General features: G+C 38.4%; 1 protein-coding gene across 1 annotated transcript in view; it reads left to right on the top strand.

Annotated features, from left to right (window-relative positions):
- mad1l1 (mitotic arrest deficient 1 like 1) overlaps positions 1 to 24,903 on the top strand; it is a 30,320-nt gene extending 5,417 nt beyond the window's left edge. The window contains exons 10-18 of the mRNA XM_087809643.1: positions 2,063 to 2,149; positions 3,497 to 3,641; positions 6,197 to 6,337; positions 6,487 to 6,543; positions 7,869 to 7,960; positions 8,134 to 8,224; positions 13,979 to 14,210; positions 14,839 to 15,032; positions 24,186 to 24,903. Coding sequence (XP_087665769.1) covers positions 2,063 to 2,149; positions 3,497 to 3,641; positions 6,197 to 6,337; positions 6,487 to 6,543; positions 7,869 to 7,960; positions 8,134 to 8,224; positions 13,979 to 14,210; positions 14,839 to 15,032; positions 24,186 to 24,335 — 1,189 coding nt within the window. The 3' untranslated portion in view covers positions 24,336 to 24,903. The remainder of the gene's footprint in view (positions 1 to 2,062; positions 2,150 to 3,496; positions 3,642 to 6,196; positions 6,338 to 6,486; positions 6,544 to 7,868; positions 7,961 to 8,133; positions 8,225 to 13,978; positions 14,211 to 14,838; positions 15,033 to 24,185) is intronic.
- The last annotated feature ends 237 nt before the right edge of the window (positions 24,904 to 25,140 follow it).

Genomic DNA, 25,140 nt, shown 5'->3' with positions numbered 1-25,140 from the left:
AAATTTAAATTTTGGGTGAACTTTCACTTTAAATTTTGAGTTGATGACTTATCTTTCTAATGCCCTTTTTCCTTGTCCAAATTCGACTATCACATATAATAATAATAATAATAATGATTAATAATAATATATATACAATTTTTTTGAAAAAAATGCTGTATTTGCTGTGGCTAATTGGAAAATAAAGTTCTACCTTACCTTACCTTATAACTTCTTTTTGTATTTTTTTTGCAACAACTTATTGGTGAAATCATAAGAAAGGGTCAGAAGTCAGGATTGTGACTTAATATTGATTGCGTTGTTGTCATCATTGCCTTCTTAATTGTCAACTCGTTGCCTTCACAGACGCAAGTACTTTGTATACAACAACATGAGTGACCATCCCCCTTGAATCACTCAAGGAAATATTTATATTTTTAATTTTAGCAAGAAAGCCAAGCTGGTTGCCAAAAAAGGCGTCTCACATAAAGGGAGTTAATCTCCCCGTGCTCAGGGCGATGTGAAATTACCTGCTCTTCGTACCATAGTCATCCCATCATACGACTCCTGGACTCATATTTTAGTCATGAGATTATTTCCAGACCCGAGGCACTATTGAGCCAAGTGCGTTTGGTGATAAATCCACAATGCCTAACTTTTATCGCAAAGTCCATCCACTTACTTCACCCATTTTATTACTCAAATAATAACACACAGATCCCCTGCATTTGTTATGATCTTTTGATGACTTTGAAAGTATATATACATGTGTATATATAGATATATGCGGTATTTATATTGCAGTATTTATATTACAGTATTTGTATTGATGTTCTTTGATTGTTTTTGTGCTTCTGGCTCTAATTCAACATTAGCTAGTATGTTTATTATTATGTAATTAAATGTATAATTAAAAAAATGTAACTGAATTTTTGTAGGTAATAAAAAAATATGATTTTTGAAGTTATTTGATGAAGCAAAGGGGGAAAAAAGGAGTTGCATTTATGACCCCTCAATTTTCAAGGTACTCATTTGAAGATATTGTATTAACTAGGGGTTTAAAAAAAAAAAAGGGATATTTTTATTCCACTAAACTGTATCGATATTCGAAAAAACAAAACCATTTTTTTAACCTTTGAGAGAAAATGCTATTTTAGTTCAACGTTATTTTTATGGTATATATATTTCGATAGTGTGTTTGAAAGACAATCATTTGATGTTTTATTTTTACAATTAAAACTCAAATATTCACAGTGTTTGTTCATTTGTGTGCTGCAATTAAACCTCCAGCCACTAGTTGTCAACATTTCCTCTGTGAAAAGTAACAACAAAAAACGGGAGAAATTTGCAGCAAAGATCGAAAAAGAAACTTAAGTCCAGCAGATTTTAAAGCTGATGTTTGGACTCTTTTTAAAACAAAGTTTAAAGTTAAATAATTAAACCCTGACAGATACTGGATATTACATGTTGCTCCAGGTTGTTTGAGATGTTAATGCACTTCATTGTTAGTAAAGGTTTACATTTTTGTTAATATTTTGAGATATATTTCATAATTTCTTTGTTGTGAAAGCCAGAAAAGAAACAATTAATGGTTGTTCCTTCAGTATCTCAATATATCGTATCGTCACACATGTATCGCCAGATTCTCGCCAATACACAGCCCTAGTATTTACTAGAGGAACGTTTCTTCCTCTTGAAGGTACTGTTGTATGTACATTACGATAAACATTTGACTTGAATGTATTTCCCAGAAGCCCATATTGAGACAAAGAGCTTTACGTGCTCAGTGATTTGAAAACGCCAAGTAACCTTACTTGAGTAAAATCACCTTCAAACTGGCTTTCTAACTAAGAAGACGCTCACAAGCCTCTTCTCATATTTCTTTATGGTAGTCTTCTTTTTTTTCCACACACCCTCGTGGCTCTTTAAAAATGGATGTGAAATTCCATCTTTATTACAATCTCGTTCACTTTCTTCTGCACCCTGGTCTCATTGATTTTCATCTTTATTTTTTTTTTATATTTATTTATCCGTGAATGATTCCCGACTGCCTCTGTACACATTCTGTTTTTTATGACCGCAGGAAACCAGAAGATTTGTCCAGGGAGGTGATTCAAATCCAGCAGAGAGAAATTACTCTGAAGGAGCAGAATTACTCACTGAGGAGCCGGTAGGACCAGCAACCTTTGCTTTTCCATTTATTCTCCAGTCGCCTTTTGACGTCATTCCCCCTCTCTCTCTCTTTCTCTTTCTCTCTCGCTCTCTCTCTGTGTACGTCTAATAGAGCGTATCTCACAGAACTTAATTGTCACAAAGTTAATTAATTCGCTCTCGATTCCAATAGCACACGTGTGCGTGCGTGTGTGTGTGTGTGTGTGAGAGAGGGAAAAATCTCTAATTAAACTTGTCCTGTTTAGGCGAAGGTGACGTCTGTTGGGACGCCGGCGCACACCAATAATCATGCCGCAGCTCAGTCCTCCTAAGAAAACTTTCATTAGCTGACGAGCATCGTCTCTCTGCCCAAGTGCAACGGGGCCCGTTGTGACTTTTAAGAAACAGGAAATGCGATGGGTGGAGGGAGGTGGTGAAAGAGAGCAGAGCTTATGTTGTAATCATTGTTTTGCGGGATAATTACAGTCCCGTTGATCAGGCCCGGCACAAATCTGAAGTCTCTGAATAATACTTCAGTGTCAGTCAGGCTGAATGTCTGTAAATTAATGTACCCAAGTGACATTGCAGTTTTATTCAGCTTAAGAAAAGCAATTATTAAGACAAATTACTGAACAGAGATGTTTTTTTTGTATTTTCCAAATAACAGACTTTTATTACACTGTAGATGTTGATAATTTTCTGTTAAGGATTATGGTTGTCGAGATATTTTCAACTCTATGCCAATAACATATTTGATACTTGATAGCATTTTACTACCACAAAGATAAAAAAAAAACAACAGATTTAAAACGAACACTTTTCTTAGCAATACAAATGCAAAAAGAACCTCTGGTAAAACACATGTCCTTTTTTTTTTAGAACCAAACATTAATTATAAAGAATAAAAACTGTTGTGCAAAAAGAAACCGTTTCGATGATTGAGTATCGATACTTTTGACGACCTAATGGAAGGGTTCTGCATTCACTTCCATTGTGCCATTGAAGAGAAAATCATTTTTTGGCTGAATTGTACAGAAAATATGAAGAATGTCTTTTCAATTTAGTTCTGATTCAATTGTATTACAAGGCCGTCAATTACTTTTTCTCAATTTTCTGGAAGAATTTCCGATGGCATTTTTCAACTTTGAGGTGCACAGTCTTTTACTTTATTTGGAGTGAAAAGTAAATATTTATCAAAAAATAGAATTGTGAATTTTGAACAAATGGGTAAAACGGTAGAACCATCAAGACTTTCAGACATATGACTGAAATAAAGGTAAATTAAATGTATTTTCATCAGTATTTTAAGCTGTCTGATATCAGTTGCCTTTGTACACCTGATGCTGACGCTCTCTTTTGTGATCAGTATAAGGAATCTAGAGCGTGTCCAGTCTGAGGTCCAAGCAGAGCTTTCCCGACACCAGGCGAAGACCGCGGAGGAACAGAAGAAGAAGGAGACGCAGGAGCTGCTGTTCCGTAGACTCCAGAAAAGATTGCTCTTACTTACAAAGGTATTTAAAACTACAGCCCAATAACTACGTTTGATTAATACTACCTTGATCTGGTTCAATTGAAATGGGCTTTTAAAATGTTTTATTAGATGTTCCTCTTAATGAATTTGCTTTTTAGATTTCATCAGATAAAATGGTCTCTCATATCTCGGCTCTTCCGATCGAGCCATTTAGAAAGTGTTCTCTCCCTTTGACCACTCCGTTTTTGTATATTGGTCGCATGTTTATTCTGATCCTATAAAGAGATCTACATGTATATGAAAGTAGTTGACTTTTCGGATCATGACACAGTGAGTGAGTAATTGATGAGTAATAATTGTCTTAACTGTCATATTTGTGAGTCTGTTGGAGCCTAAATGCATTTAAATAAAAGCAAAAGGGTTGAACCAAAAAGAGTAACATGAGAGTAACAAAGATGAAGTGTTGTTTTCGGCAACAAAGGCACACAATTACAACCCAACTAAACAGAAAAATGAGAGTTTTGCAAAGTGTAGAATGTTTTAAATTTGTAGATTAAATTTGTACTGGAGTTTGAGGTTTGTAGATGAATAGGGACTTTGTGATGTTATTTAATTGAGAGACTGTAAAGCCTCTCATGACACAAGTGCATTAGTGATGGTTAATAACATTCATATTTGTACTCTTCAGATGCTAATGTTAAGAACCAGATTATAAAATCAAAGACCTGAAGAATGTAGTTTTCATTTGCGTGGCAGTGGAGTGCTGGACAGTACTTACAACGGCTCGCTTCAGGCCTTGTTGCTAATTATACCCTTTTATTATTGAAAGAGTTCTTCTTCTGTGCTATGTTTATTCTAATTAAACCAAAATCTGAAAAGATAAATTGAAGAGACAGTAATTTGTGGAGCAACTGTGCCTGCAGCTGTTGGCGTGTCCCACATGACCAGCCTTGGTAAATTCAGCATCTATTAAACTGGTTTTGTCACCACTGCATTAATAATGATGCCAATAATTTATTTGAATGGTCTTTTAAGTGTAATGTATGAATTAGAAATGACCACATTCAGTCATTGGGGGGAGTGTCTGTTGGTTTTAACTTAAAAATCAATTATGATGTTTTCATTTTTTGCCATGTTCATGGGAAAGAGATTAAAAAAATTATAGGTTCCCACTCAGCATGACAGCCTTATCTGGCGTTGGCAGATTTGAAATCTTATCTTAACCATTACAGGTAAATTGAGAGTAGAAAGCCTGAGGGCTCCTGTTTTGAGAAAAGTCCCCTCAAGCTATTTTGTGGTAGTTTTCAATTTCGCTCTGTTTTCCCGTCATTTCTCTTTCAATTACTTCTTTTAAATGTGTTTAGTGACATGATTTGATGTCTGTTATTGCTGGCTCATTCACCCACAATGAATTTTCCAGATTATCACAAGGCCGACTTGACTCGATCTGATTGCGTTTGTCTTTTCCTGCTGAGATTGGCCTACGAGGTGGATAAAGCGATTAAGGGAACATTACAGTTCCATTAGGATTCAGGCCATAAGCAAATGAACGTCGCTGAGAAAACACATCAATTTCTAATTCTGCTCGTTTCTGTTTGTAATTAGGACTCTTAACGGGAAACTCATGTGGAAAAACTAATTCTTTCTCTCCAAGATGCAGTTAGTCCCTTTATCATGAGCATGAACTTATTACTTTACAATGTTGCTCTGAAATCTGGGCGAACGAGAGGTTACGAGAGCCGAGTCCATTATGACGTTATAATGGCTTCACTCCTCCTCCGGGACCCACTTTGTTTATAAAATTGAGTCCCTTGGAGGTGAAGACTTAAGGGAATGACGGGCATCTTTTTTTCCGTCCAATCACAGCAGAGTGGGTGTGGTTATGGTAAACATGCTTTATAGAATAATTTTCTAATGTCAATATTTCAATGAAAAGGGTTTTATACAGACACATACTGATGATACAATAGAGTCCAACTTTTATTTAAGACACTATTAAATCAACACGTTAGTTGCCCTTTGAGATACTCAAGTCTCTGTTGACACAACTGGTTATTTATTCAATAAATAACTTTTCTTTTAATAGTTTGCTTCATTTTGTGAAGAGTTTTTTTTTTTCTTTATCTAGTCATTTGTATTTTTATTATATTATAACAAGTACAATTGTGCAGCTTTCAAAAGATCATTTGATGAATACATTTTTTTTCATTTAGCTTTTGAACTAAAAAACATGAATACCATAATACTGCACAAGAAACCTGTAATGGACAATATGACAAATTATTTTGAATAGCGCACTAATAAGAGTGCAGGAATAACAATAAAAGACCAGTGGAATGGGTTTTACATATTTGGACCTTTTTTAACACAATCAAAAATGATTTATGTTTACGTCCCCTTTTGTTTCTTCCACCACCTACCGACCTACTCATGTGCAAACAAAGGACTTTGTACTCATGATGGTCTAATTCTACTCACGATAGAAATCATCAGAGGAAAGTCACGATTGTTCAAATTCATTTTGGTCGTCGCACCACGGCTTGTTACTGCCCATGGTTTCTATCTCTGACTCTTGTGTCAATATCTGTCTTTCAGGAGCGTGATGGAATGCGAAGCATTCTGGAGTCTTATGACAGTGAGCTGGCACCCACTGAATACACCCCACAACTCAGCAAGCGTCTTAAAGAAGCAGAGGAGTTGCTGTTGAAGACTCAGGGTCAGAACTCGGAGCTTGAGGTCAGTCAACAGATACTGTTTCAATAGTTTCATATTGTTGAGCAGCATTCGGGTGGCCCTTTCACTTACACTGTTAAATATAATAATAATTAACTTTATTTACCACCTTTTGTATTTATACATGTGTTCTTTGCTGTTGTTATTTCCAGACACAGCTGACCCAGACACAGGAAGAAGTGGGTTCTTTCAAGCTACAGTTGGAAAGTGTAAGTATAGCAAAAATCCTGAAATCTTTTAGAGTTTGCACGCTTCATTCAGGCTTAAGGGAGCCTGTGGTGTGTCTAAAACGAACCTGTCAAAATTATTGGATGGTTGAATGGATTCATCAAATTGAACTGCCATTTTTCCTGCCGATTTCCCCTCCTTAGTTTGATACTGTGTCTCACTGATGTTCTTGCTATTCTTACAAGCCCAGTATAACTTGAGACGAGAATAATTATAACAACGTCTTATGTGAAGGGTGTCTTTTGGCAGACCATTAGGAAAGTATGTGGAATAATAAACTGAGATGTGTATCTTCTCAGCAGAGAGAGTATTTGCCCCATAATATCCGTAATAAATACAAGTAAACAGTTTTACAATTTCCGGTTCAAATTGGTCATCAATTGGGGCGGAAATGTCTTTGAACATAAATCTGTTGACTAGCGGTTGTAGATAAACTTTGACAATCACTTATCTAAGGAAATTAAAAGCCCATGTATCGCACATCAGCACAGGAGTTAGCTGATGAATATTTAAGTGATAGTTTACCCAAAATAGTTTTTCATTTCCATAAAGAAAATTGAGTGGAATTTGGGTCAACTATTGCTTTAAAGTAGGGCTGAACGATTATAGAAGACAAACTAATTGCGCTTATTCTCCTCAAGATTGAGATTACTGATAAATGTATGATTACTTTTTCAATTTTCCCTTTAAGGGGTTTGTTCTCGAATACAAGAAATAACTCGTGTTACAGTAAAATGTATTTCTTTGTGATTGAAAAATCAACATATTAGTTGCCCTTTAACATCAAAATTGTTTTTCTTACCCAATGATGCATCAATCTCGTATGCGTTTAATTAATATTGAACTGACCTCATATTAAAAAGCAGCTCAATGCAATATGACCATAAACCGTCTTGACGCTCTGAAGCAGTGGCACATGCTTGTTTCTCTTCATTCCCCTGTTGCCCTGGCAACATCAACATAACACAACCAACGAGTATTGATGCGTGAAATCCACCTGTCTGGGATTGCGGTAATTACTTATCTGTGTCTGGGAGTGAAAGTGGGCATGAGCAGAGAGAAGGATGGAAGCAGTCGGAAATAATGCGTCCAAAGCTTGATGCGAAGCAGATATGGAATGGAAATGCTGGATAAATGCTGTGAGCCGTGTAGGTGAAACCACAGAAATACATGACAAGGATTGCTCTGCAATTACAGGATGCGTGTGTTTGACAAACCTACTGGTAATTCCTTAAAATTCCAGATCAAATTATCTCCCGGATAACTTTCCTTTGTGTTTTTAATTAAAACCTTCTTGTTCTTTCAGAGGGAGATGGAACTTGTGACTTTGAGGAAACAACAAACCTCAACTGTTGACAAGAATGCCACGCTTTCCAAAGAGGAGCTGGACTTACTGAGGTCAGATTTTTTTTTTTTTAGTTATATTAAGTGCAAATGGATTAATTTAACCTGTTTAACGTTTGTCGTCAAGCTGCTGATATACCTCACAACAAACACGTGATCCATGATCTACATCATGTTTCACAGAGCTTCAGTTTGTGATTAACCCGGTGAACGTTTCTTTTTTTTAGGCAGAAAATTGAAGATTTGGAGGCTGAGCGGCAGCGCTTGGAGGAGCAGAACAACATTCTTGAGCTCAGACTGGAGAGACACGACCTACAGGTAGGTGCCAAGACCAGCTGCTTCTATGGTGGATTTATTTCTGTGGCACAAAGGAACCAATTTAACAAACCCCCAGGCAGCATCAGGGGCCATATGACACTGCAGATTGATTCACACTGTTTCTTCCAACATCTGACAGCTTTCTCAGCAGAACGTGGTTTGACGGCATTGGGCTAAATTCAGTTTTTTTCTGAGTTTTTGATTTTGAAAGAATGAGATTGTGAGTGTGTTGGAGCCTAAAACACCTTTTTAGATGAGATTGGAAAAGCGAAGTGAGGTCAAGGAAATGCAATACTTGCTACTTGCTCGTCCACCTTCAGTCACAGTACACTCCTCTGGTGCAGAGACAGACTGTGACCACTAAGACAATCAGAAAGTGGACACCAGCTGTGGAGGACGCCATCAGAGACTGCTTTGAAACAACAGACTGGGATGTGCTGCTGAGGTCTCATGGTGAGGACATCGAGGGACAGACACACTGTCTAACAGATTATTTAAATTTCTGTTTGGACGTTGTCGCCCCTACTAAGACTGTCCGCTGTTACCCTAATAATAAACCGTGGGTAACAAAGGAGGTCAAGGATGTCCTTAACAGGAAGAAAGTGGCATTCAGGAGCAGAGACAGGGACGCCATGAGGTCAGCTCAGCAGGAGGTGAAGCGATGCTTGAAGGAGGCAAAGGACACCTACAGGAGGAGGTTGGAGGAGAAGCTGAGCCGAGAAGAAATAAGAGAGGTCTGGGATGGTGTTAAAACCATCACTGGACACAAGACCAAGGCCTCTCTGACTGCAGTGGACACGGTGGATGAGGCAAATGGACTGAACAACTTTTTCAACAGGTTTGAGCAGGTCACCTCACCCTCACTGCTGCCCGCCTCAGGACCTGCCCCACCTTCTTGTGCCCCCCCCAGCTCCACAGAACCACTTCCCAGCTTCACCTCACTCCAGGTACAGGATGTACTTCGGAGGATTCGTCCAGGGAAGGCTGCTGGTCCTGATAAGGTGTCTGCTCGACTGCTAAAGACCTGCGCTGCTGAACTAGCTGAGCCACTCCAGCATGTCTTCAACCTCAGTCTACGGCTGGGGAAAGTACCAACTCTGTGGAAGACTTCCTGTATCGTTCCAGTCCCTAAAAAGATCCGACCGAGTGTGCTGAACGATTACAGACCGGTGGCACTGACTTCGCAGCTGATGAAGACACTGGAGCGGCTGGTCCTCAAACATCTTACGCCACAAGTCCAGCACGCGCAAGACCCCCTGCAGTTTGCCTACCAGCCAGCAGTTGGTGTGGAAGATGCCATCCTTCACCTCCTGCATCGGACCTACTCCCACTTGGATAAAGGAAGCGGTTCAGTGAGAATCCTGTTCCTGGACTTTTCTAGTGCCTTCAACACTATCCAACCCACTCTGCTGCAGGACAAACTGACTAAGATGCATGTGGACCCTGGTCTGGTCTCCTGGATTACGGACTATCTTACTGATCGACCACAGTATGTCAGGCTGAAGGACATCAAGTCTGACACTATGGTGTGCAGTACAGGAGCACCTCAGGGGACAGTACTGGCCCCTCTCCTCTTCACCATCTACACTTCAGACTTCTGCTACAACTCAGAGCTGAGTCTCGTCCAGAAGTATGCTGACGACACTGCCATTGTTGGATGCATCAGGGACAATAGCGAAGACGAGTACAGGAGTCTGATACGTGACTTTGTGGACTGGAGTGAGAGGAACCACTTGCAGCTGAACACCTCAAAAACCAAGGAGCTGGTCTTGGATTTCGGGAGGTCCAGGACAAAGCCACGTCCAGTGTCCATCAGAGGCGACGAGGTGGAGATAGTGGACAACTATAAGTACCTCGGTGTGTGGATGGACAGTAAACTGGACTGGTCCTGCAACACAGACCATGTGTATAAGAAGGTTCAGAGTAGACTGTACTTTCTGAGGAGGCTTCGTTCATTTAACATCTGCAAGAAGCTCCTCTGCATGTTCTACCAGTCTGTGGTGGCCAGTGTCCTGTTCTATGCTGTGGTGTGTTGGGGTGGAAATGTGTCCAAGAGGAGTGTCAACAGGTTGGACAGGTTGATCAGGAGGGCTGGTTCTGTGGTTGGAATGAAGCTGGACTCACTGGTGACAGTTGCTGAGAGGAGATCATTGAACAAACTACTGTCCATCATGGACGATGACAGTCATCCTCTCAGCACTGTCATCAGTGAGCAGAGAAGCAGAATGAGTGCACGAATGCTCCTACCCAGGTGCAAAACAAATAGACTCAGGGACTCATTCATCCCTCGGGCTATTAAATTGTACAATTCTGAGTTCGGGGGCAGGAGTGGAGTGAGAGTATCTGGATGTTCTGTTCCATGTTAGTCTTTGTATCTTTGTCTTTGTTGTTTTTCTTTCCTTGACCTATGTTCTTTGTCTTTGTCTTTAGACTTAGATTGTGTCATCTTGTTCTTCCTCTTTATGTTCTTCTTATTTTATTTTTTATGTATTATTTTTTATTGTTTATGAAAAATTGCTGGCTATTGTAAAAAAACAATTTCCCAAAGGAGACCTCCTGAGGGATCAATAAAGTTTTACCTTACCTTACCTTACCTTACTGTTGACAGTACCAGGAAAAAGGTGAAAAGGAAGATAATCAATAATGTTCCTGGGCTGTGATCAAGGAATTGTGATGAGGATAAGGGGTGTGAAAAATAATCGATTCATTGACATCTTCATGTAGTGATATTCAACAGCACTGTATTGATTTTTTTTTTTAACCCCCCATTCTATATTTACAATTAACATTCAAATATTCACAGCGTTTGTTAATTTTTGTGTCGCGATAAAACCTCCGTCCGCTAGATAGCAGCTGTCATTACACCCTCTTCCGCCAGAGGAACAATGAAATCTCGCGATATCCAGACTATTACTGAGAATGAGAGGATACAGTCAAGTCCAGCTGCTTGCAAAGCTGATGTTTGTACATATTTTGGCTTTCAATTGAACCTAAAGAGAGTGGAACAATCGTAATACATCACTACAATTTTCTGTCCCGTAAAATCTTTTTATCGTCACTATCGTGATCAGGACAGGAATTTTGTCCTCACGTGTCATTTATCTTGCAATCCCTTTCATGAATTACGTTTTTTCTTACATTAGCACTCATAAAATTTACCCCCGAGTGTTTCCTGTCTGCTTCAAGCTTCTGCTACAAACAAGCTTAAAATATATAATTGTTTTTCTGGAACAATTCCTAATTTTAAGGCTTCAATAGAAGAGGGATGTTACAGACGAGCAGTATGGAGGTATTTGGTTGTTTTTAAGTGTCTTTTTGTTTACTGTTGCCTTTGAATGTGTGCAAATTGTCAATTACAATCACAACATATAAAAGAAAAGACTTAAATAACTAATCATACTTAATAACACCAACTAACTTGCTTTTGAAACAATTTGAGCGGGATTCTCATGTATACTATACTGTATTATGTACAAAACGTGGTGTTCATTTTGACAGAAGTCGAACAATAAACACCCATTTTCCCTCCGTGCCTCCCAGTCGAATGATTTAGTTATCAGAAGAATCCCTTTCAAATATTCTTTCCATTGACTCCAGAAAGATTAGGTAAGGCACAATTGGGACCCATTGGGTCTAGGGCAAACCCTGAGCTATAGGCTCCAAGTCGGGGTTGGGGTGAATCCAATTATATTTAGTCAGTAGTCACCCTGTTTTCTTCCCGACCAGAGGTGTGACATTCCACGTCCAGAGGACTAGAAAATTAATATGGGCACTGGAACATCGAGGCCTCTACTCCTGGCTTCCCAATTGCCACTGCAACCGTAATGTATGGTCGAAAGTTGATACACATTGCTCACTATTGATTTAATAATGTGATTTGGCCGTTCTAGACAAAAATAATGATGGGCTTGCAAGATATTGCATAAGATTTTTCAGGCCTCTGACAGTGAATTATTATATTATTTCAGGCATGTAGCATGGAGGATAATATACCTGTTTTATGCGGATTGAATTATATCCTGAATATGGTTTAATTATAATTGTTCAATATGTGATGAATTATACATTTTACCAGACCGGTTCAGCTGCAGCAAGCCAGAAGTGGATGAGTACAGTTTGTTCCTGCAGCCAGAGCTCAGTGACAGGAGAGGATATAGAAAACAGAAATGGAATTAAAGCATTCTGTTTACTACAAAAACAAAACCATACATCAATTTTGAAATCTGAAATCACTACATGCTTTCTATTATACTATAATGGAAATCATTGATTTAGTGATTCTGTATTTCTGGGACTCCTTCTGGGAAATTAGCATCTATAGCTGTTAATGGAAAGGTCAATGGATGAAATGGGAATGTTAACCAGGTTGAATGTCCTTAGCTCATCTCCAAAATATGTTGCCTTTTATATTATAAATACACTACAGTTAATCCACTGACGTCTTTAAATAAATATTTCATAAAAGCAGATTTAGAGCAACTGTGGAGTTTAAGAATAGAACATGACGCTATTTGCCTGTGACGTCTTCTCTGACCATTCAAGGGACTTTAGATGAAAATAGTCGACTTACCCAGCTTTCCTCAACAGAAATACAAAGCTTTATTTACACCTAAGTGAGGCATTATCTCTGCAGGCCACGTTGCCTCTTCCATCTCTTTTTTTGTTTCCAGCATTCTGTTTTCTCTCGTTCATTTACCATCTTCTTTCCGCTTCCTTCCCTCAACGGCCATGTTTTGTTTGGCACCAGAGGGCATATGGAATCTTATTTGGTCAGTAATAAAGAGCATGGTGGTGTGTATTTGTGTTCCTCCTATTTTTCTTTTTTTTTTCTAGGTCACCTTAATGGCACAGAGATAGAGACGTATACAGCTACTGGAATATCTTAACAAGTCTATAGGAAACCTTTCTTTCTTTTTTCGCTTGAATCTTTTTTTCCTTCTGGACCAATAATCTATCTTTATACTGGTCTATCGATACATTAGGTTTATCACCTCTGTATTGTGAACAGTACTACTATGGATTTGTGTATTTACATCAGAGAAGGACTTGTTTGAGTCACTTTTTTGGCAAAGGCAAAGACAAACTAAGGTTTGGCAATAATTTATAAATGACAACATACACCTATTTTTTGGTTTAGGAAGGTTTTGTCCAAGCACTTCCACGCATGTGATGAAAGTTTGCTGAGGGAAGTTATTGCCACGAATAAGCACACTTAATGAAGCATGAAAGTTTTTTTTTTTTTTGTATGCTGTGGTTGTTGAAGGTTTTGTGTAATTAGCTACTTGTCAGAAGTATGACCTATATCAGGGTTTTTTCTAGTATTATGTTTTTGCTTTGATAATTATCTGGAAAGGTTATTGAGACAAATTGACAAGTCGGTGTTAAATCTTTCCAATCAGTCCTGTACATAAATGGAACAAAACCATTTCACATCTATTCTTTGTACAATTATAAGCATTCTCTGGCATTTCATTGGGAGGTTGACCTTTTTTTAATTTGTTTTTTTTCTAAAAGACAAAGACATAACCTTTTTAACTATTTGAATAGGATGTAAAATATGTCCAAGTGTTTAGAATATTGCAAGACATATAGACGGACATCCTGTTAGATTATGTACAAAGTTGTGGTCTATCAATTATTGTGTGTTGTTTATTCACAACTGCTGCCATGAAATTGAGTTTGTTTCATTTTGTCAAAGAAAGTTTGTAAAAAGACTCTCTGAATTTTGTGATTTTGTTTTATTTTACCTTTTAGGGAGACTACGATCCGGTCAAGACCCGAGTCATGCATTTCAAAATGAATCCTACTGCAGTGGCCAAGCAACAACGACAACAAGATGTCGAATCCCTCAATGAGGAGGTGACTCGTCTAAGGGAACTGTTGCACTCCATACAGGAGGGGGGACTTCTGACCCAATCGCAAGTTGATGGTGGACTTCTTTCCTCCGGTCAAAGCTTCAATTTGCCGCCTTCGAAAGAGGTGCTTGGTAAGATTGTACCCTCAATTTCAAAGTTATTTTTGGGATTCCAATATTCTTACAATAATTACAACTGGAAGAATTGCATTTCGAGAATAAAATGCAGTGTTAATGACGATGCTGAATCTTTACTTTGGTTTGCTTTCAAATGCTGGTAAGTATTTAATAAGGATTCAATGTAAAAATGAATCAAAAAGTTGAAATGATGGCGTAAAGGAAAGGGACGGATGTAAAAAGGTTGAGAGGAGGATAAGAAGAGGAAGTAGTACAACTATAAGTATTAATAAATAGTAGTACTAGTAGTTGAAGTAGGTAGACAAATGTGGGATGTTTTGAGAAGTCGAATGACAGGTGTGAGTATATGAACGTAGCGGAAGGTCAAAGTAGAATCAGTCGAAGCATGAGTTGAAGAGTTTGTTAATTGAAAAGAATGTGGGGGAAGGAGTAGAACAGATGGAGGAAAGCTATAACATAGCACACGTGTCCTTAATGAGAATTATCAATGTTTTAATTGTCTTGCATCTCCTCCAGATCTTATTGATTTCAACTAAGTTTAGGCCTTCAGCATTCACACAATTAGACACACACACACCTACCGGTACATCAAAGGTTAATTTTAAATGTCCCATTTTCACAGATCTACGCAAGCAGATGGAGAGCTCCGAACTGAAGAATCAGCGACTGAAGGAGGTCTTTCAAAAGAAAATTCAGGAGTTTCGCACCGTCTGCTACGTTCTGACCGGCTATCAGATGGACATCACCACCGAGAACCAATATCGACTCTCATCGGTCTACGCAGAAAGAATGGACGACTCCCTTCTCTTTAAAAAGGTATTTCTAAAACTAGAATGTTAGAAAAAATAATATTTATCGAGTAAAGAAAATATACAGGGGGGGGGGGGCAAACTCTGCATGGTCTGTTTTGACCCAGAGAAACTCGGGTTTACATGGAAAATGAAGGGCAATGGGGGGGTTAAGATATTTCAATTTTATAACTTTATAACATAACCTTTTAATGTATATTTTTACGAAGTCAATGGAGATAAGAAATGTCTTGAGATGCTAGTGACCACATTCTGTTAAGGCTTCTTAAATATTTTAACTCCTTCTTCAATCATATGCAGGAAGCCTTGGTTTATCTTGATTTATAAAAAAACGCTTTGTCCTCATTCCATGTTTTTTAGTTTGACTAAAAAATGTAAAACAATGCGGTCCTGAAGCCTTCTAATTGAAGTTATCCATTACAGACACATTATACAACACAAAAAAGGTTTTACACTTCCAGTCTGGTTTATGTTGCTGCAGAAGTTGTTGGACGATGTGAACACCAACTTTCTCTGCTTTTGAATGTAGTTGTGTTTATCCAACATAAATTATTTGTTTAAAATATGCCAGCTATTTTATATTTGCTCAAATCAGCTTTTTAAGATGCTTTAGAAGCCAAAAACGAAAGCTCTTCCTCCCACATGTATGTTTCTGCTTCGTGAATCCACATTATAGTGTCAGTCAGACTGCTAGCTACAAGCTGTGTTGAACGCTTTCTTGCAAGGCAGTCGAGGTAATAAAACAGAATATATGCATGAAGGAAAGGGAGCGATGCGACTGCAGTGTCACAAGCAAGGGTTGTGATAATCGATCATTTCTCCCCATACACTCATTGTGAGAGCTAAATAAAAACTCTCCTGCTCTTTAACTGCAGGGCATTTCTTCTCCCCAAGTATCGTTGCAACGAAAACATCCTGCTTAACTCCTTTATCAACTTCCTCGCCTTTCTGTTCTCCCCTTTTTTCACTCTACCCTCCTTATTACCCCTTCCTTGCTTATCACGCTGCTTCTCTGATCTTGTTGTAGATATTAATCACTGCGTTGTTGCTATTCTGGGTTATGAAAGTTGGACTACAGTTGTATCTTAGTAGAATTTGAAGTGGCAGAGAAGAAAACAATATTATCGTCACTACTCTTTATAAAAATATGTTAATCTCTATGGCATTGGTTAACCATCCTTAATATACTATAGATTATTCTATAGTTCGTGGCCCACGGTTTACAATGTTGTGATGGTGGACATTTCACTTAAAGAGCAACTAATGTGTAGCATAATCGATCCTAGAAGCCTCCACCTCCGAAGGACTCGTTGTATAAACAAAGCGGGCATGATTACAGCTGGCTAAAGGAGGAGTGAAGTCATTATTACGTCATATTGGACTCCGCTCTTGTAACCTCTCGTTCGCCAAGATTTCAGACGTGGGAGAACTTTGTGTCATTGTCTTGTTGTGTCTACCTCGTCTAACTTTTAAAGGAGGAGTATAGGAAGAAAAATACCTTTTTAAAATTTACATTTTAACCACTTAAAACCAATTTAATTTGGGTTCATACTTTGTTTTATATGTCGTATCAATTAAGGATGACGTCCATAATTTGAGTAATTGAAAGGCCCCTTATCTGCTTGAGTAGAGAGGGGGATGGGTTCAGAGTATTTGTTTTTCAAATGTATTTTTAAATACCTAAAAACACTGGTTATTTAAGCAAGTATTTGATCATTTTCAAAGGGTATTTTCAAACAAGCATTTAGATGGATGTGATGTAATGTGTGTAGGGGGGGCGGGGGGGGAAATATCTCTGTCCTCTAGACGTAACGAAGGTAGATAAAATCTCCTCGCTGCTCATTAAAATCGGGTCTCAATTCACTGCCTACCGTCTCCAGATGACTTGGAAGTGGAATGCTAGGCAATAATTGGGTAGCTGTTGCCAGGAATACGACAATTTTCAAGAACCTACTTTTCGTGTAATGTGCACAAACTAAGATAATAAAAAACAAAGAGTTTATGAACAGCACCAAGCCTTGATGACTACCCTGTGTTTATTTGCCTCTAGAGGACGACTAATGCTACCTGGGTGTGTGTTTTGTCCGCGTGCCCGTCTTGGACGTTACTTTTTAACGATAACTGGTTGTAAATATCGAATAACATCCTAATGTCTTGCAAGTCACAGTTCAAAAGTATGTCAATCTGCTTGTTACCGTTTTTATGTTAATGGGGGTTAAAATGGCAGATTTATCTTAAAACAATTTGGACCTTTTGTTCCCGCAGATGCTTCAGGGGAGATATCGTCACACAGTTTCCATTTCATTTCTGTTGCTCTTTTTCTTGTTGAATTTTAAATACGTCACTTTAAAATCTTGGCACCGATTGGTTGATGTGCCACAACTTCTTCATTTAAACATTTGTTACAGAAGTCGTTTCTTTCAAAAACGCATGAAGGTTGAAACTATAATTTATCTCTTTGTTGTTTTTTTTTTTTGTGAAAGAAAGAAAAGATGCTGTATCATTTATCTACTTTAAAAAATACCAAAAAAGATGCGTTGAGCGATTTTTAAACGTTGATTTTGTTCGCCTTGCTGTTCTAAGTCATGTGCGAAACCCTTGGCATCGTCACAGAGATGCCCGTTGTGAGTGGATGCTTGAACTTCCAGTCCAACAGACTTCACAAGCTCAAACCTCCAAAGGAAGAACTCCAGAAGTGATGTTCCCAGTGAGGGAAGGGAGCTGTGGCTGTTGACTCTGATCCTTCCTGGCAGATTCTTGTCCCGTTTCCCCTCGGGTTGTGCTTGTGTTCATGCACTAGTTGATGTCACTGGCTCCTATGGTGGATCCTGAGAACATATGTTTGTTGTCTCTCGAGTGGCACGTTGCGTTTCTAACATAAACATAAGTGCACCTAAGGTCATGCCGCTTTCCAAGAACAAAAATACAAAACTCCCTCAAACCTTGTTGCGTTTTTTTAATGGGTTTTGACACTTTACCCCGTGCATGTGATGAGAAGGCATCATTTGTAAGAGCAAAGGTTTCAACAAAATGTTGCTGCTATTTCTGACTGAGAAACTGAAGAAAAGCTGATTTGTTCGATTTATTATTATTGGTGTAACCTTTAAGTGACATTCCACAATATTGATAATTATCTATTTTACCTCTGACAATTTTCTTTACTCCAGACACTTTTGTTTTTGTTGTATCTGCTTATCAAGTCCATAAGAAATATGGAGTGTGGCTGATGTGTCAAAATATTTCTGGAATGTTGGTACTACATGAACCTCAAGTTTTTATTTTTAAAGGAGGAGCTACATGGCTTCTCAAGAACAGTATGATTTATTTATGTCTTAACTTCCTAAAACCATTTGAATGGTAAATCCCATTCTGATTGCAATATAAATATGCATCGAATCGCAGCTGATTGCGTGATGTCTTTAATTATGTCTTTTTCGTGATGCGCTCCCTACTTCCTCCGACCCAAGAATAGGCAGGAATGCCAAAATCTGCATTTAGATTGAAATATGGGCATCTACATATTCCTGATGAGACCTTTAATCGGTTTGTTGTTTTTTTTGCCTTTAACCCATCACCGATCGTGTAAAGTGGTCTTAAGAATTGACTGGTGGGCGTGTGTTTATGAATGTGACACGTCTGAGCCAAGAAATCTACAAATATAAGTAAGAAATGACTTCATCACCAACGGAACAAAGGCTCAAACATTATCTGTTAAGATACATTCGCCAATTATTTTCATGAAAATAGGAAATTTGAGCAATTAAAGCAATGTAACAGTGAATCAGTCAAAAATAAGCTTAGATGAAGGCTGTTTTATGGATAGATGGATATACTGTATATGTTATAGCAAATGAATCAACAAACATTTTATTTGGAAGTAATAAATATTGTGAGAAACGTCAGAAAGTCATTTCCAAAAAGTTTATCCTTTAAAAAAATATTTTTTTTGTCTTTCTGTCGCATTCCCTTTTTTATTATTTTATTTTTATTTCTTTATGATTTGTATTTTTATTTGTTCTCTTTTTAATGTCTAAAAGAAAAGAATATTGTGTATTGTACTCTTTGATCAAATTTCCTTGTTCTTCAAATGCATTTTACTTAAATAGAAAGTTTTAAGGGAATATGTATAATAAGTATGGCAATTAGATTAAAAGAAGGGAAAATAAAGTCTCAAAACTTGGACAACATATTTATTTATCTAAGTTATCTTAAAGTCATTCATTATTAAATGAGGCACAAGATAAAATGTATTAACAGTAGAAACTTTCTCGAGATGAGTCTGAATTAATTAATTCTGCGACCAAGGGCTGTATTACCCTCGTAATATCCTTGAAGATTTATCCATAGCATTGATAAGCCACAGACCGACAACATTTATAAACATTGTATACACTTTGAGCTTGTGTTTGGTCTCACTTCTGTTTATTTAAGTATTTCTTCAATTTTGCACCATTTATTTTCACCATATTTTCTATTTTATTTCACTTTATTTAAGTAAACATGATCAATTAGAAGTGGCTATAATATAGCTATCCATTGATGGTATTTCGGTCCCAGGTGTGAAACAAACCGGGGATTCATTGATAAAATGAAAGAGCTTAATGTTGTTTATAGTTTTTTTTGCTGACCAGTAGACAAAACACATTATAAAAACTGACTTTAACAACTTTACAGTTAGTCAAATTGAACCCCTATGGGGATTAGAAAATACATGTACAGTAAGTAGAGGTTGCTTACGTTTAACCTGATGCAAACACAAGGTAAGGTCAAACATGTTCACAGGTCCTTTCAGATAAAATGTAAAATTCAAAACCTATGATCATATTATCAAAGCCTAATGAATGTTATGTTGAATATAAAGTATGCAATTGTGGCAAACTAGACCTGTAGAGAGATATTTAGCAATACAATCTTTTAATATCTGCTTGTTTTTCATGAAGGCTAATCTAAAGACGTTCTTCTTAAAAGCACATAATTGTCAGTTCCCCCGCTGCCAGGATTAATTGATGGAATTAAAAAGTAAAAGTATAAAGTCTACGTCCTGAGGCCGGTATTTGCATTGGTTTGCTATACAAGAAACTATGTGCGTGTGTGTGTTTGTCACTTTCTTTTTGGAACAGTTTTGACTGGAATTTTCCCACAATGTTTACCCCATCTCCCACACTGAGTGTTTGTCATTCCAACTGCAGCTCCCCTGTTTTGATGAGGTCACCGAAAATACCCTGCCCCGAATCCCCAAGCCGGCGAAATCGATTTCCTTTAATTGGGTAGATGAGTAGATGTAGCGGATGACTGGCATTGGTCTCGTACTCGGCACAGTGTGTGTGTGTGTGTGTGTCTGTTCTGTTTGCTGGCATTCTAAACTCACAAGAAAGGGTACAATTGGAGTTTGACAAAATTGCAAAGTACAAAACCTACAATCTTTGTGACTACCTCTGAAAGTAGGTTTCTTTACAAAATGCATTTCCAGCTTTAAAACATGTTTGAGAAATTGAGATTTTTAGTTAAAGGTCAACTCGTGTGAAAACCCAACTCTCCTGACTCACTCACATGTTTCAAATGTTTAATATTTCTCTCCAAGATGCAGTAAGTCCCTCATCATGGCCATGATTTGAATTTATTGCTTTGTAAAGTTGCTCTGAAATCTGGACGAACGAGAGGTTACGAGAGCGGTGTCCATAATGACGTAATAATAGCTTCACTCCTCCTCCAGCCAGCTGTAAACACACTACGCTTTGTTTATACAACAAGTCTTGGAGGAGGAATCTTCTGAGATTGATGATGCGCGGTGACAGTCTTTGGTGCTTGAATAGACCACAGTAGTGTGGGTGAGGTTATGGTAAACAAGATTTCATCTCCAGGAAAAAAAAAGTTTTTTCAGTGGTCGGGGCTTAAGATCATTTTCTAATGTCAATATTTCCATGAAAAGAGAGTTTTGTACAAACAGACACTGATGATATGATGGAGCCCAACATCTATTTAAGATGCACTTAAATCAACACATTAGTTGCTCTTTAAAGGAACGTTAACCTCTCTTTCTCTACCACCGTCTGAACATCGATGTGCAGACAAATAGAAAACTCATCCGACTCATATGATCTGATGAGGGAAAATGTAAGATTTGACCTACAAGCCTTTATATAGTTACATAGTTTGACAAATTTACATGAGGAGTTGTTAATGTTCTGAAGGTTTAAGCATGGATATGACGGTCTTTCTTTCCCCCCTTACTCAACCTCTACTTGACCTTTGCTTTGACTTGACATTTCCATCTCTTCTGATGTGAAGCGGAACCCCGTCCTTTGTTAAGCGCACTCGATGAGAGGTCAAATATTTCAAGCTTGAAGTAAGCAATTAGTTTATTCAATCTAATGGAAAAGGTGAGTGAATTGAAATTATCTGATGGCCAATAATTGACAAGTGCTTTTTTTACAACAAGGGATACTAGACTAAAATAATTGGGAATGTTTTACTCATGACTTGAACCAACAGGCCATGGAATAGTATTTGAGTGACTTATTTTTTAGAATTCATAAGGTTGATTGTGAACTTGTTCGTAGATGGGCTTGAAAACCAAAATGGGATTGAATCTACAAAATAAGGCCAAAGTCGACTGAAAAACAGCTGCCATTAAGAAATGAAATTCACAGGAACAATCAAAAGAAAATGTTTGTTTTTTACTTGAATATGGAAATACTTCTATAACTGCTGCTTTTGTTCAACATATCATTATATATAATTCCGAACAACCTCTGAGACCAATTTAATGTGGGAAAATATTTTTATTATTATTTCTGAAGAAACACAATTTTACATCAAACATATGCATGAAAAATGCATTAAATAATTGAATAGATAGAAAGATGTTAATGGTTGTTTTTAATTTAGTTGTTAATAGAAGTTGTTTATGTATCTAGCGCAGGGCTTTTGGATTAGTTATGTCATAAATGTGGATAACCGCACACACTGTGACAAACTTCAAACTGGTGTTACAAACCCCGATCTCCATGGCAACCCGCCTCGGCTCTCCTCTTTGATGTGCCCCGTCTGTGGCTGCTGGCATTTCCAGAGCTGTGTGCACAAATTTGAGTGTGTTTGTGCGCGAGAGGAGACGCCCGAGGATATGGCATAGCTTTGAGACGGCTGCGCACGGAGAGACACGACGCCAGGGAGCAGCGAGGAAATAAAGCTGCAGAGTGAGCCTGTCAGATCAAGCGATGGGGAGGAAGAAGAAGAAAAAAAAAACGGTCACCAGGAACCTGCTGTGATTACAGAGAAGATTCTCACCGCCGCCTCTTCAAAGCAGATGAAACGCGCTGGTCATCATCTCGTCCGGCTCGTGAAGACACTCGTGGCAACTTTTGTTTAAGGCAGATTATCACGTATCGGTCAATGTCGAAGGGTCTGAGTCAAACCCATTGTTCTATTTCATAATAATTGTTAGGTATTGTATTTTTCGAGGTGTTATGCAAGCCTTCAGCTCACTCCAAAAACTCTTATTTTATTTTTTTTTAGATTATCTTTGATTTATGAAATAGTTGAACTGGCACTGATAATTATCCGTACATGCTCAGATCGGAGAGTTTTATGTTTAAATCAAATCGATAAATGAAAACGTATGGTGCGATGTAAGCCAGGCCCAGACTGGTCCCCCCGACCAGATCCTGCCCCAAGTTGGGAATCTGAGGGTCTCCGCAATTTTGCTGAGCTATGCCAAAGGACAAAGCTCACAGTTTGATCTTCGTCCCTCTCCTATGATCCCGGACTGTGGGCAGTGACCGAAATGTGGCTCTTTAAGCTCCGCCTTAAGGACGGGGTCACAAGCCCATGGAGAAGCCGCTGTTCCTCCCGTTGAGAGTCGTCACTTGTGTCGACTTTCTGGTTATGGTTGCAATATCTATCAAGATGTTTTGTTTGAAACATTCCATTTTAAAGCCTTTTAAAAGATTCTGTTCGAACTGTCTTGTATATATTAATAATATACACAGCCTTTTTTTATTTCTGTGTTTTTCACTTGGACTCCACCTAAGCTCATGTTATGCACTTTCACCCCGTCACATGTTTCCCTACATGTTTTTAATGAATGGATCCCGACGTCAAGTAAAAACGTGGCCTCTCTCCTACACATTAACACAACGTCTCAATATCTTCTCGGTTCGTCATGGGACTGTGCCTCCTCTCCGCTCGCCTCCCTCTATCCAGACTCCACTTTAATTACTTTCCCCCTCGTTTCCCTCATCCCCTTCTCTCCTACTCCATCGCCCCGAGCTGCTTCTCATTCCTTATAATTAATCCACACAGATTTCGACACCTTCACCCTTCCCCGCAACACACACACACACACACACACACTTGCACATCAACAACTTCAAGTGATGTTTTTATGCTTGACAAAGTTTCTCTCAGAAGAAGAATCTTTGGAAATGTTACATCTTTTTTTTTGCCAGAGTTGCTTATATGCTGCGGTGCTACGACTCTAGCATAGCTGGTGTGTATTGACTTGATCCAGGGTCACCCCAAAAAAACCGAGACCAGACTTTCCTCGTCTTCTTCTATAATTGAATGCAACTTTGCTTGTGATTAGTCTATTGTGTTTAAAACGTCATATCAAAAACATAAGTTTTACCTTTGTAAGTAAGTAAGTAATATTTATTTATATAGCGCTTTTCGAGACCAGGGTCACAAAGCGCTTAAACAATCAAAACAATACTCAAAAAAGTACATACTTTAAAGATCAAGATAATACTGAGAACAACACAGGAGTTCCACAAAATCAAGGAAAAGCCTGAACAAATAGAAACGTCTTAAGATGCTTCTTAAAGGAGTCAGTAGACTCCATCAAGCGCAAAGAGAGGAAGATCGTTCCAAAGCTTAGGAGCAACAGCCTGAAAAGATTTCTCTCCTCTGGTCCTGAACCGTGTTCAGGAACCATCAGTAGCTTCTGATCCACAGACCTCAGAGCCCGAGATGGGGTGTAAGGCTGGATCAGATCACTGATGGAAGGTCTGACCATGAATAGATCTGAAAGTAAGAACCAGAATTTTAAAGTTGATCCTGAAAGAAACTGGAAGCCAGTGAAGAGTTTTAAGGATCGGAGAAATGTTTGTGACTCAAAGACTATTTAATTTGTAACTTAACAAATGTGTCCTTGTACCTGCAGGGTCCCAGCGGAAGCATGCTGCTAATGGAGACAGAGTTTTCCAAAACCCTCGGAGAGATGGTTGCACTCCACCTCCATCATCAGAAGAGCATCCCGGCGTTCCTGTCCGCCGTCACCCTGGAACTTTTCAGTCGCCAGACCGCCATGTGAAATGACTGGCAAGCTTGGTCTTCGCCCGGGGCGAGTGTGTTCATGAGTGCACACAAAAGGAGATGAGTGAGGATCCGTTGGAAGATGACTCACTGTTTGTCAGTGCGAGATGCAAGACAAATGACTTGGGTACCACGTGCTCTTAGACACATTCATGTACAGAAAGTAAATCAAACTAGCCTCAGCCACAAGTTGAAGTGCAGATATTTTTAAACAATCTTTTATTTTTTAAGGTCGGCGCTTCCTTGTTGATCCGGGGTTTTTTTTCTGGGTCTTGGCGTTGGTCTTCGATCGTTAAATAAAAGGATAATGACTTGTATTCTAATTACAAGGTCACTGTGTTTTTTGCAGGTGAGCTTGCAATGATAAGATCAGCAGATGGTGCCCGCATGCAAAACATCTTGAAGTCTGCTGCAGCTTTAGGTTTGCTTCTAATACAACGAGGCAGAAGTTACACTGTTGTTTAATGAATTAGATCCATTCAGGTAATTTTTTTTGCTTTAAAGTTTGAACTGATTAAATCCTTAAAGTGCTTTGTAAAGCTCTAATAAACGTATTCCTGCCATTATTAGCCATCATTTCAATGTGTTTTCAATATGTACGAATCGAGATTCTCTTTAACCAACAGGTGGACTAAAGGTTCCATCAGAATCCTGGGGGTTTAAATCTGTCTCCTACACAACTGTGACCGCTTCTTCTTTTGATGACACCTGTCGAACAGGCCTTAGCATGCAGGTACCGACATCACACACAAATAATGGACAGATTTCTACAATCGTCTCTATTGGCTCTAAAGTTAACTTTG

The sequence above is a fragment of the Callionymus lyra genome, chromosome 1 (assembly GCF_982586985.1).
Source record: "Callionymus lyra chromosome 1, fCalLyr1.hap1.1, whole genome shotgun sequence".
Classification (NCBI taxonomy): Eukaryota; Metazoa; Chordata; class Actinopteri; order Syngnathiformes; family Callionymidae; genus Callionymus; species Callionymus lyra.
This window is presented reverse-complemented; position numbering and strand designations above follow the sequence as displayed.